Here is a 12,028-nt window from a genome sequence, read left to right on the forward strand (position 1 = left end):
AATACAATATTATTTTGTTTTGCCAAGTAAAACTAGCTAAATTGTAATCCTTTACTTAGTTCTAACTGGCAAAAAAGGTAAAATTTAAATATTTTTGCAATTTCAAGGAAAATAGGCCCATGCATATCTACGGCTCTAAATATGGTAAAAATGAAAGGAAAAGTGGAAAAGCAATGAATGAAAACAAGCCTAGCATATTTTCCTTAACTTTTGTCTTAAACTTTTGCTGCTCAAGCTGTTCATCTCATGTTTTTTTTTTTTTTTTTTTTTTAATACTAATTACTATGTTAGGTTTAAAAAAATAGAAATAGAAATAAGAAGTGTGGGTTGCACTGTTTGTGCAATATGATTTGTAATATGACATTTTGAGCCTTGCATCCCATGTGATATAGCTTTTACTCATTTGACAATAATTTCCTCATCTGGAAAACTCTTTCATTATTATATATCTTGTCATTCAAATGCAGCAAAGATGTACCTGCAAAAAAGGTAATAGCTGCCCCAAATGCCCATCAGTGCTTTCCAAATCAATTAGAGAAATAAGATCAGCAATCTCTTTGTTGGTATTGGAGGCATTTTCTAGAAATTAGGAAATGCTTTGAGCATGTTTTAAACCAATTGAGTAGGGTAAAGTACACTGATCAATATGCCTCTTGGTTGTAGCAAATCGGACATACAGTTTTCATAATACATCAAATTATATTTTCTTTGTATCTTATTGTTTTTATCAATAATAATATAGTTAATGAGCTAAAAGGACTAAAGGCTCATTAATGTATTTTTTGCCAATATTTTGCTAAAAAGTATGTTCTAAATAATTAGCATTTATGCAAATTAGTGCATTAATTATGCAAATTAGGGGGCGGATTCACCATATAATATATTAGAACATATTAGAAATGCTTTGACCATGTTTCAGGGCAAAAGTATGCAAAATAAAAGTACCATGAACATTTATGCATTGATTTTTAGCAAAATATTGGCAAAAAATGCTTGTACTTTTATTTATTTTTTTCTAATTTTGCTTATTTTTTTTGCAAAAGAAAATAATAAAAAAGTCTAGGGTCAGGCCTATTTTTAGGGTCAGTCAGGTTATGCCAAATCGCCAATCAAACAATTTTTTAGGCCTAATTCCAGGCATGCCAAGGACAGCTGACAGCATCTGATTATAGCTAGGAAGCAGCCTTTGAAAGTTTCAACAGATGCATTTTAACACAAACATATGTGGCAAAGCCAAATCTGTATATTCTAGAGTTGTACTTCTCATTTGCTCATCCAAATCCCTCATATTTGTTCACCATATTACAAGCTATCAATATTGTGTAATTACACATATCGGGTTGCTTCATATGACGTTGTTTTGCAATGTGTGTTTGTATAAAGCATGCGGTATTCTGTATACATATATTTATAAAGCAATCAAGGAAAATTAGTCTTACGTCCAACAGAATCTATTTTCCAGCTTATTATTCATTAATAACTTTGCCCTTTAAATAACCTATATCATGCTGAAACTTGACTGCATTTTGAATTACGTTTCATGGGGTGTAATGATATTTATTTTGTATAGTATTGCCTGGTCATTGTGTGGTGGAGGGGGGGGGGGTGATCATTGAGGACTTTATCCTAGTTGGAGAGTAAACAGGATTTTTGTGCCAAAATGTTTGGCCCCCTTTTTGATGTACCAATAAATCTTTGCCCCCTCCTTCTATTCATTTACACATCCTGGATTTTGAGGGAACCATATTTTAAATCGTGAGGCAGATCAGAGGAGAGCTTAGCTGTGCTTGCACTCAAATATGGAGACAAATAAAGTTGACACACAAGAGGAATGGTATAGGATCTAAAAATGAGATTCCAAAGCTGGATCATCAAATTGATACCCAAAACTTTCATTTTGTTATGCCTTAACTCAAGAACATATAGAAACATAAATGCGATTATTGAATTAATATTAAGACATACTCAGCAAAATTAACAATATGGCCCCTGCTATCACACTCTCCTTAAATTGTCCAATCATGTGATTCAAATGCATATTTGAACATTTTCCTGCTTTTTTTCTTTGCATAAATTACGGCGTAATACGGAAAAGATGACCAAAAAATTTGTGCCACAAATTGCTAGGCCTCTTTTTACCTGCCAAAAAGCATCCTCTTTGAACCTGCCACAAAAAGCAAGCCCCTTCCCCCTGATTCAACCACCCTTCACATAGTTATTAAACCATTGCCTTACCATGCCATACATGCATAGCATATGGGAAGTGTTTAATATAGGAAGTATTTATATTTTGCAATCATGATGTGTAACACGTGTAATAATATCTGAAGAAGACATTGCGTCCCAGTGTCTATTTATAGAATGTTTGTTTGCCAATGATGTGATATGTGTTGTAACCAAAGAAAATTGTGTGTCAATGTCAATTTTAGCAGCATTGAATGCTGTAATTTGAAAGTGACATTTGCTCCACTTCAATAGTTTGCCAGCGTTTGTCGCAATAACACAGTTACACTAAGTTTTCTATTAGAATTGTGGCTGGGATTGTGGTAGTGATGTGAATGTTGATTTTCACCAGATAAAATTAATTTTTAAAGCACAAATCTGCAAATATTAAAGGGTCAGCATCTTAATTGTTTCATTTCACATATTGTCAGTGATAAACAGTGTGGTCTTTATGGAAGGAGGGGGTCAACCCTGCAAATTCAAGTGTGGTCTTTATGGAAGGAGGGGGGTCAACCGCGCAAATTCATGAACAATTACCTCTGATCTTCTCAAATGAAGCTCCACCCCTCCTTTTTATATTTCTTTGTTTTCAAATTTTTTGCTCGCTCAATTGACAATTTCAACCCGTTTCCTCCAAATGAAATTTAAACCACACACTGCTAATTAAATGTGGTGGACTGAAAGAACTTAAAAATACAAGGGTACTTTAATAAAGGTGATTTATCCCAAAATTTCATAAAATAGGCATGTGAACAAATATTTGGCATCAGTTGGCACACTTTGAAATAGCCCATGTTGTTTAAAGGTAATTTTAGCTGGGGGCTTGGATACATTTTCAAAATGAAGCATTCTTAGTAGAGTGTTCCATTAAAAAAAACAATCGCTATGCTATGGCCCTGAAAAATTACACATGTAAGAGAAATCAAAAGATAGAATTTAAAAAAGAGCAAAGTTGATAAAAACTTGCGAAGTGCAAAAAATTACACGTACGGAAATTGCCACTTTTACAGCATTTCAATAGCTGAAGACATGGTACTCGCAACATTACATCGATATTTTCATGAAAAAATAAGTGGGAAAATAAATTTATTACAGAGGAGCATTGGTAAGAGGCAATATAATATTTCATACCTGAAGCAATTACGTCTGTTGGTAACAGTAGAATATGTGAGTCATTATTTCAGTGATGATGATGGTGCTATAGGTGACACATTATTAAGGTCCTACCCGACATTGTAATAATTCTTCACAATTTCTTTAAGGCGACTTCAAGCCCGTAACCAGGGGAGATGCTGTGGGAAACGCACGCCCATAAATTAGTCTGCTTTGTCTGTAAAAATAGTAATAGTTGGACAAAAATGTCAAAAACATTTAGTAAAAAGGGTTCTTGGCTGTCCTGTATGTAGAACCTACAGGGTTCTTGAAAATTTAAAGAACCAAAAATGGTTCTTTCTGGCCTTTCCAGAACCCTTGTCAGATCTAAAATGGTTCTTTCTCTTCTTTGTAGAACCATTTAAGGTTCCACATACAAGACAGCTCAAGAACTATTTTAGGTTCTACATAGAATCATTTTTTCTAAAGAGTGTATACCAGCTAATGGTAGGCCTAACATCCAGACTCTAGATCCCCATCACGGACAATCTGTACGATCTCATGGCTTAGCAATCGAGATCCCAAGATCAAATATTGTTAGCCGTCAATGATCATTTGTACCATTAACCGCCTGCATCTGGAATGCCTTCCCCAATACCTTCCAGCTACCTAACTACAGGCCAGCTTCAAAAAGGAGGTTAACTGCTTATCTGCACCAACCCATAATAATTTTCCACCTGTAACAATTTGCCCTGACATTACTTCTGTAATAAGTAACAATACCAATGATTCCTTAGAATATCTCCAATATTGAGCTATTCCAATTGAAATCCATATACCCTCTATGGAAGACATGACCTTATTCTCCCACACAGGGAGTGTAGATTGGAGTCACCCATTCCGGTAACCCCATTTGAAATTTACACTCCCTGTATGGGAGATTAAGGTTATGCCTTTCATAGGGGGTGTGGATTTTAACTGCAATAGCCTATTCTCAGTATCTCTAAGAAGATTGTATCAGGTCGCTAGAAAACAGGCACAGTACACAAGATGGCTATTAGCATCGGTTTATAATGGCAGAACTAACCGCCTCCAGTCTCACTCCCGGTTTCCTGTTACCGGTTCTAGATGTGCCGATGTCCATTGCTATTGATGGTGATCTATGTCTATGTCAATTTACTTCAATTCATTTGCAAATAGCAAAGTTGTCAATAGTGTAGAGACAGATAGTCTTATAGAGTAACATCAAATGCGCAGGTTTTAGTGATTTCAGCAAATGCTTTATTATTGTGATAGGCTCCCCAGGGATAGATTGCACAAAATACCAAGGCTTTGATGTTTAAAAAACAAACAACAACAATAAAATTAGATATTATACATGCAAGGAAGGTCTAAAATGTCACATTTCTTAATGTTAATAATAAGCACGGGTAAAAAGCAGAAAAGAAGAAAAAAAAAACAGAACAATTTGGAGTAATGAATTAAAGAGTTGACAGGTGATTAGGAGTTAATGTTTTCTGCTCTTTCAATGTACATGTACATGTTCTCATCGTTTATGATTTGGTGGACTGTCATGTAACATGGATGTAAGCGTGATCCTAAAAATGCCTTTCACATTGACCAAAACTAATTACAAGACCTCTTCTACATTGAGGCTGGCTTTCCCTTTTAAAGGGAATTTTTATTAACATTTACCCTAACATTTTTCTGCTAAAACTGTTCAACAACAAATAAATAATTGCAGCAGTGCACCCAAACAGCACAACAACTAGTCTTGCTAAATAATTTTACAATTTGTAATGTGCCGCAAAATTGATGACATGCAGAAAGTTTGTCATTATTGTTGCAGGTCTTGTGTCCTTATTTAAATACAGGACGTCTCAAAATAGTAACACTTTTCAAAGACTAAGATAAGATAACTTATTTTATTCTTGTAATGGGATAGAATCCTATTCAGAGTTCAGAGTCTAAATTTTGCAATCGTAACTTAATGCAAAGTTGAAGAAAGATACTATTACCATGGTTACAGTCATCCTAATCATATTGAATGATGAACATGGAGGGGTAGTACGTACTAATTTTGTGACACCCTGTACATAGCGAAAGGAGGCTACCAGTTGAACCTTAATAGGCATATCTAGGCTAGACAGAGTAGTAATGCACCCATGATGCTAACAGGAAAACTCACATATATATTTTACATGTTACAGACAGTATAATATTATTGTATTGTCAGCGTGATTTGACTTTTTCAACTACAGAAAAATAAACAATACAAAGTTATGTTATCAGAGTATTATGTTATTTTATCAGCACAAAGGTGATGGTACATTATTTTGATATGCCGATGTCGAATACCTGAGCAATCATGATGTATACATGTAAAATTATCATAATAAACATTGAGTATCATGGAGCAGACACATTTTTGTTTTGAATTAACCATGACTTTAACCTAAGACTCTGTCTAACAGCAGAACAATCTGTGATAAATGATAATATCTGTGAGTTCTCCCTTCTTGATTTTGATTATGGGTTGGGGTGTGCATATAGGATCTGAAAACTACCCCCCCATAATAGTGGATGATAAAGAAACCCAAACATAAATAATCACAAATTCTTATAAATATGAAAAATAATACTTTTTCCAGTTATTTTTCGAGAATGCTCTGAAAAAAACCCACCTTGTCTCAATCATTTTCTTCAATTTTGTATTCCATACCTAAAGTCCTAAATATGAGAGCCTCAAAATGCTGCCTTTCTTATTTAAGAGGATCTTCTATTAAGATATTTTCCCTTTGGTTCCACTCCCTCATTCTCTTTTGTTTCTGTTGCTCATCCTGTCCATCTTTCTTTACATATCAGTTGGCTTTCTCCCCATAACTTGTGTTTTCAGTGAATAATTCAAATGATTGATAAACACTATCAATCAATTACAGTAATGGTATCATTAAAGATACATGAAGCTATTCTGGTGTAAGTAAACAGGTGCAATTGTAGTAAAACACCCAATGCGTGCGAGTGTGAGGGATACTAATGAGGCTTTCTCATATTAATTTTCTTGAAAGTGACCAAAATAGCAGTGAATCCATCACTTTAACTGATGCATATCAAACTTAAGTGCAACCTAATAGATACGATGAGCATGGTTGTTTGAACAATTCAATTCGCTACCTTAATCACATTCACGCTCTTATAGATATTCAAAGATAAAACCGCTACTTAATGAAGTTTAATGTTTTGTTTTTGTTTGTTTGTTTGTTTGTTTGCTTGCTTGCAAGAGCATCAGACAGGCTCAGATCTAGACCATCTTGATTCCCTACCTTAATAATTCACCGTTTTAGATATAAAAAGATACAAAATCTAATTCTGAACATTTATTAATGTTTTGTTTTATTTGTTTGTTTGTTTGCTTGCAGGAGCGTCAGACAGGTCCAGACTTAGATATGAATGTGCTACCAGCATGGAGGAAAGGGTACACCGGTAAAGGTGTGACGGTATCTATTCTAGATGATGGGATTGAAAAGAATCATCCTGACTTACAAGATAACTATGTAAGTACATTTTGTAGAAATGGGCTATTCCAGTTGAAATCCATACACCCCTATGGAAGACTTGACCTTAATCTCCCATATCGGGTGGGGGTGAAGATTTCTAATGGAATTACCCATTCAGGTAATCCCATTTGAAATTCATACTCTCTGTGTTTTCCCTGTGTGGAAGATTAATGTTATGTCTTCCATATGGGTTTTATAGGTTTCACATGGAATAGCTGATTAATCTCATAATGCTTAGTGAAAACCAAAGGGAAAGTGACTCTTTAAAGGAGCGTGACCCATGATACCCAGTCAACATCCTCATCCCCATTTTTCTTCATCAAAATTACAATTTTGGTGTATTTACTCGCCTATGTGGCATTGTTATACCCGTTTTGCATGTCATAAAACTGCTGTAGCAATACAGCACAAAATTTGGAACCGTTGTGTTTAATTGTAGGCTGCAATGTAAGATATAAATCAGAACATACATAAATTGGACCATACCCCTTTAATCTTAAAAGCAATGGAAATAGCCTGAAAGAGGAACTTATAGAAGTAGTGCTAAATGTAGCCCCCACATCCTGGCTATGATGAAGTTTGTGCTAGATTTTAATGACCCGCACAGAAAATTTCATGACCTGGTGAATTTCTTGTCATTATGGAGAGTTGAAATTAATTCAACTTTGCTACAAAATTGGGGATGCTAGTTCTAACAGGGGTTAAGTCACATTGAGTGCATTTCTAGAAAAATGGCAAAGAAGATTGCTATGTCCATGTAGTTTCAATGCAAGGTGGCAGTTATATCCATGCAGTTTCAATACTCTACCACATTATTTCATCATGAAATAGCCCCCTTGTAGCAGAAACTGACACTTACTCCATTTTCAGATTTAGTGAATGAACCCCTTTAGAACTATATGGCATCTTCAGATGTTTTGCCGTATGTTAAAATCAAAGTCAGGTGCACATGATGTTGTCTTCTCCGTCACAGGTTTGGTTCCGTTTGCTCATCACATGCACCACCTGCCAATTTTAACGTATAATACTGTTTATCATTAGCTAGCAGATATGCCACGAGAAGGTCCATCCGGGAACTTTGAGTTTGATTCTAAAATTAGCACAAATACGGCTCTACGGTATACCCGGATGGTACATGTACATAGTCACTCCATGTGAGTATGGTCACTGATGGTCACGACTCATGAATATTAAGTAACTGATTAACATATTGAAAGCCTAGTTTCAAGTTGTGCTTTTGGGAAACAGTTCAGCTAATCAAAAAGGGTTTATACGTCATCATTGGCAGATCAAACAGGTGACGGAGGAGACTATACATAATGACCCACATGAATGGTTGTTGGTCAAAACGTTGTGCAAGGTAAATACCAGTAGTTACAATGTCTCCCTTAATGATGTATAATTACTTTCTTTGTTAGGTTGCACTAGCCAGCTATGATGTCAACAGCCACGATGACGACCCCACGCCAAGATACGATTACACCAATGAGAACAGGTTTACTACCGTTTCTAACTACAATCCAATCTAACCACAGCATATTGCATTGCTCCCATGATGCTAATAAATAACACATATTTACTTTAACTTCATCACTCATTTGCACGTCTTCATCATCTTGTCATCACGCCATGGGAATTCATCTACTTATACTTGTTTTTCCTAACTTACTAAAGTTTGTTTAAAATGTAGTTTTCAATTAACCCATTTAGTAGACTCAAATAGATAGCCAAACACTCTGTGAAATGCGATATCTGGCATACCTTTAAATTGACTTTTATTGCGCTGCATCCCGTGCATATAAACTAGTGTATTATCAACAGTTGATGCATAAACCATGAGGAAAACTATTCTCCCAGTAGAATTGGAGCTTAGCTATAATATGTTCGGTGATAATTAGGAAGGATTGGCACATTAAGCAATGAAATGTAAACGCAATGCCTCAAATCATACAGTTTTGCCTAGTTGTGCTTAATTATAGAAAGATGTGATGGATAATAAGCTATGACGTAGTTCTTGGAAATTTAGATATTGTACGTTTTTGGATTCATAGCGATGAAGGTTTTTAAAGGAGGTCTGCCGATTTTGCACAGATCAGATTGTAGGAGCAATGATCCAAGAGTCGATATATGCATTACGCATAAAGGTACTCTGGTACTTGGCTGCTGGAATGCAATGGTTTCGGATATAACTCTTGAATGACAAGTTTGTTGGGAAATTATTGACAGCATCTGATTGAATGTCAGTCTCAAAAGCAAGAAAATATGTTCTTGAGGGTTTCCTCTATGGCTGTATGATGCTCAATTGGTCTAGCAAGTTGTGAGATTGGCCCGGAGGAAAATAGGAAGATATATAAGGATGACACTGATTTTTGAAAGTCACCGTGCCAAATATTGGTGCAAAATTTACCCAAATTGGCCCAGCTGAAAATGCTTAAAGGGAACAATGAATCATTTAAAAACATTTTCATAAATTCCATCCATCCCATATGCTTGATTTTTACAATGAAGTTTCTTAATTTTTCTGAAAGTATAATATTCTTGCATGTCTATTAGAAATTAATAAGGATAACACTGATATTTGCGAAGTCATTAGGCCAAATATTGGGCACTCTTAAAATGACCAAATTGTCCCAAACTGAAATCTTTAAAGGGAACAAACTGATTTTGTCTTATTTGACGTGTTTGGGACTCGAGAAAACTGACATGAAAATTTTAAGAGAGAAAAAATCAGGACTCAGAGGAGACTGAACCCTGGTCGCTGGATTACCGATGCAGCATCTAACCACTGCACTACCTGAGTTCTCAGTCAGTACTCGGGCAATCTCAACTTAAGTCCCCATGATTATTCTTATTTGGTAACACATTCATAAATTCCATATAGTTGATTCTTGAGATGAATATTACATATTTTTTTCCGGAAATAAACTATTTTTACCTGTCATTCAGTCATACCGACAGAAATTCAATAGCCTACCATTAGTGAACCCAAAACAAATCAATGTAAAGTGTTCACCAGGGCATTTGTCAAACTTGAGGATGTTTTTTCAGCCAAAGTGTTTGTTTTTCAGCCTGAAAAACACGCCTGACAAGACATTGTCCCCATCGGCAAATTTTACAGTTTAAAAGCTAGCTATTCCTAAGGGTTATGCTTTGCAAGTGTTGATCTGTCACAAATTTTAAAGCTTTTATAAAATGACTAGACTTCAACTGTTAAATTTAGACTTAATTACAAGTGGGCTAAAATAAACTAAAATTAAAAAGCCGATCAGGACAGGTCTGGCTATTTACTTTATGCACAATGTTCAGTGGCATATTAGTGGACGCAGGTGTTAGACATGATATTGAATGAAAATTTTGACGATAATTACAGTTTGGTGTGACTTATAAAATTCTTCAAATTGAGTGAAGAATTGGATGAGCGAAGGCTCCATTTTGATGCAGCTGAAATATTTTGATTGAACATATTATAAGTGAATCGGCATAAGAAGAAATATTTGGCTTATCCCGTGCTAGCTATATAGACTACACTAAACTAGACTAGACACTCTACATTATATACATTAGTAAATTATCCTACCGGTTATTGGATTTAACGCTAGACCGCTAATGTGGTAGCATAACATACATGTACCAGCCTGATGTAGGCAGGTTCATCTAAACAAAAGTTTCAATATAAAACATGACTAGGATACCAGAAATGAAAATACAATTCTGCAATATGCTGGTGTGTTCATATATGACATGCCCTAACACATTTACCAAGTGAGCAACCATCCAAATGAGTGCTACAAAGATCCCCCAAGTCAAAACTTGCTCTTATCTTACGCGCTTTTTTTCCCAGTTTCGATATCTAACAACATCAGGAATATTTTATTCAGCTTAGCACACGTATCGGCATCAATATGCATTCAGTGGCCCGCAGCCAAATCTTTAATGAAAACCGCAAGTCCATGATAAGGTATCCTACTCTCCATGTAATAAGCTGTATGCCATTTCTTGCAGTGAGTTAAGCCAGGTTTACTCAACTACTCACACAAATAATCATCTACCGGCAGAAGTGCACATCACCCCGTTAATTTCATGTTGCCATGGAAACCATTATTATGTACATCCATTTCCACTAACCATATTTTTCTTCTCCTTCCTTCGAAATCATTGTACCTTTTTACTATCTCAATCATCATCTTTTTCTGTACTCTGTCAACTTTTTCATGCTTTCGTACGTTTACGCATAATAAGGCCCCCGGTGCGAGCTACGATTTGAATGACCAGGACCCTGATCCTGAGCCTCGCTACAACGAGGATGACGTGAACAGGTTTGGCTATCATATCTTATACCTCTATCATTATTTTCTTACGATGGGCTTTTCCAGTCGAAATCCAAATACCCCATATGGAAGATACAACCTCAATCTCCCACACAGGGGGTGTAGATTTCAAATGGAGTCACCCATTCAAGTAACCTCATTTGAAATTCACACCTGTGTGGGAGATTAAAGTCATGTCTTCCATATGGGGTGTATGGATTTCAACTGAAATTGCCCAATTTATTTTCCAAATTGAAGTATTTATGCAGCTACATATCTAGTTGTATAGTCTGTAGTTTAGTAGTTTTGTGTCAGTGACAATTGGAGCATCGTGTTTTCTATAGAAATATAGGCTACATAATGTTTTTGTTTGGTAAAGCTCTCCATAGAGGTTTGATGCAACATTTTGATACGAGCACACATCAATATTTGCTGCGATATATTTGATTGGGGAATGATGTGGTATGACTACATAATGCATGCTTTATTTTCCTACCTGCTGGCTTTAATATTAATGGTAACCACAAAGTTGATGTTTAAAATTGCTATTTTAGTGAATAATATTTACCTTGGTGTCTGCTCCAATTCTGAGGGAAATTCTACCTTGTATGAGTGAAGTGTTTAAAAGCGGATTGAATGTAGAGGCCATTTTGACGGTTTGGTTTTAACTTGAGCTTATACTGTAAAGCACTTTATTTCTGTGGTCACTGATTGCCATGAATATGATATTGGCCACTAGTGATGCAGAGAGGATTTGTGATGCGAAGCTTTCTGATAATAGTGATGAAGATGGAATCAGGAAGACCATTTGTGGCTGTTAAATGGACTATTCCAGTTGATACATACACC

General features: G+C 35.6%; 1 protein-coding gene across 1 annotated transcript in view; it reads left to right on the forward strand.

Moving 5' to 3' along the window:
• The window catches only part of LOC140171377 (furin-1-like), a 185,485-nt gene that overhangs the window by 78,731 nt on the left and 94,726 nt on the right, over nt 1-12,028 (forward strand). Inside the window, 2 exon segments of the mRNA XM_072194621.1 lie at nt 6,735-6,869; nt 8,291-8,367. Of these exon segments, the coding sequence (XP_072050722.1) occupies nt 6,735-6,869; nt 8,291-8,367 (212 nt within the window).

Source organism: Amphiura filiformis, chromosome 15 (assembly GCF_039555335.1).
Source record: "Amphiura filiformis chromosome 15, Afil_fr2py, whole genome shotgun sequence".
NCBI classification, from domain to species: Eukaryota; Metazoa; Echinodermata; class Ophiuroidea; order Amphilepidida; family Amphiuridae; genus Amphiura; species Amphiura filiformis.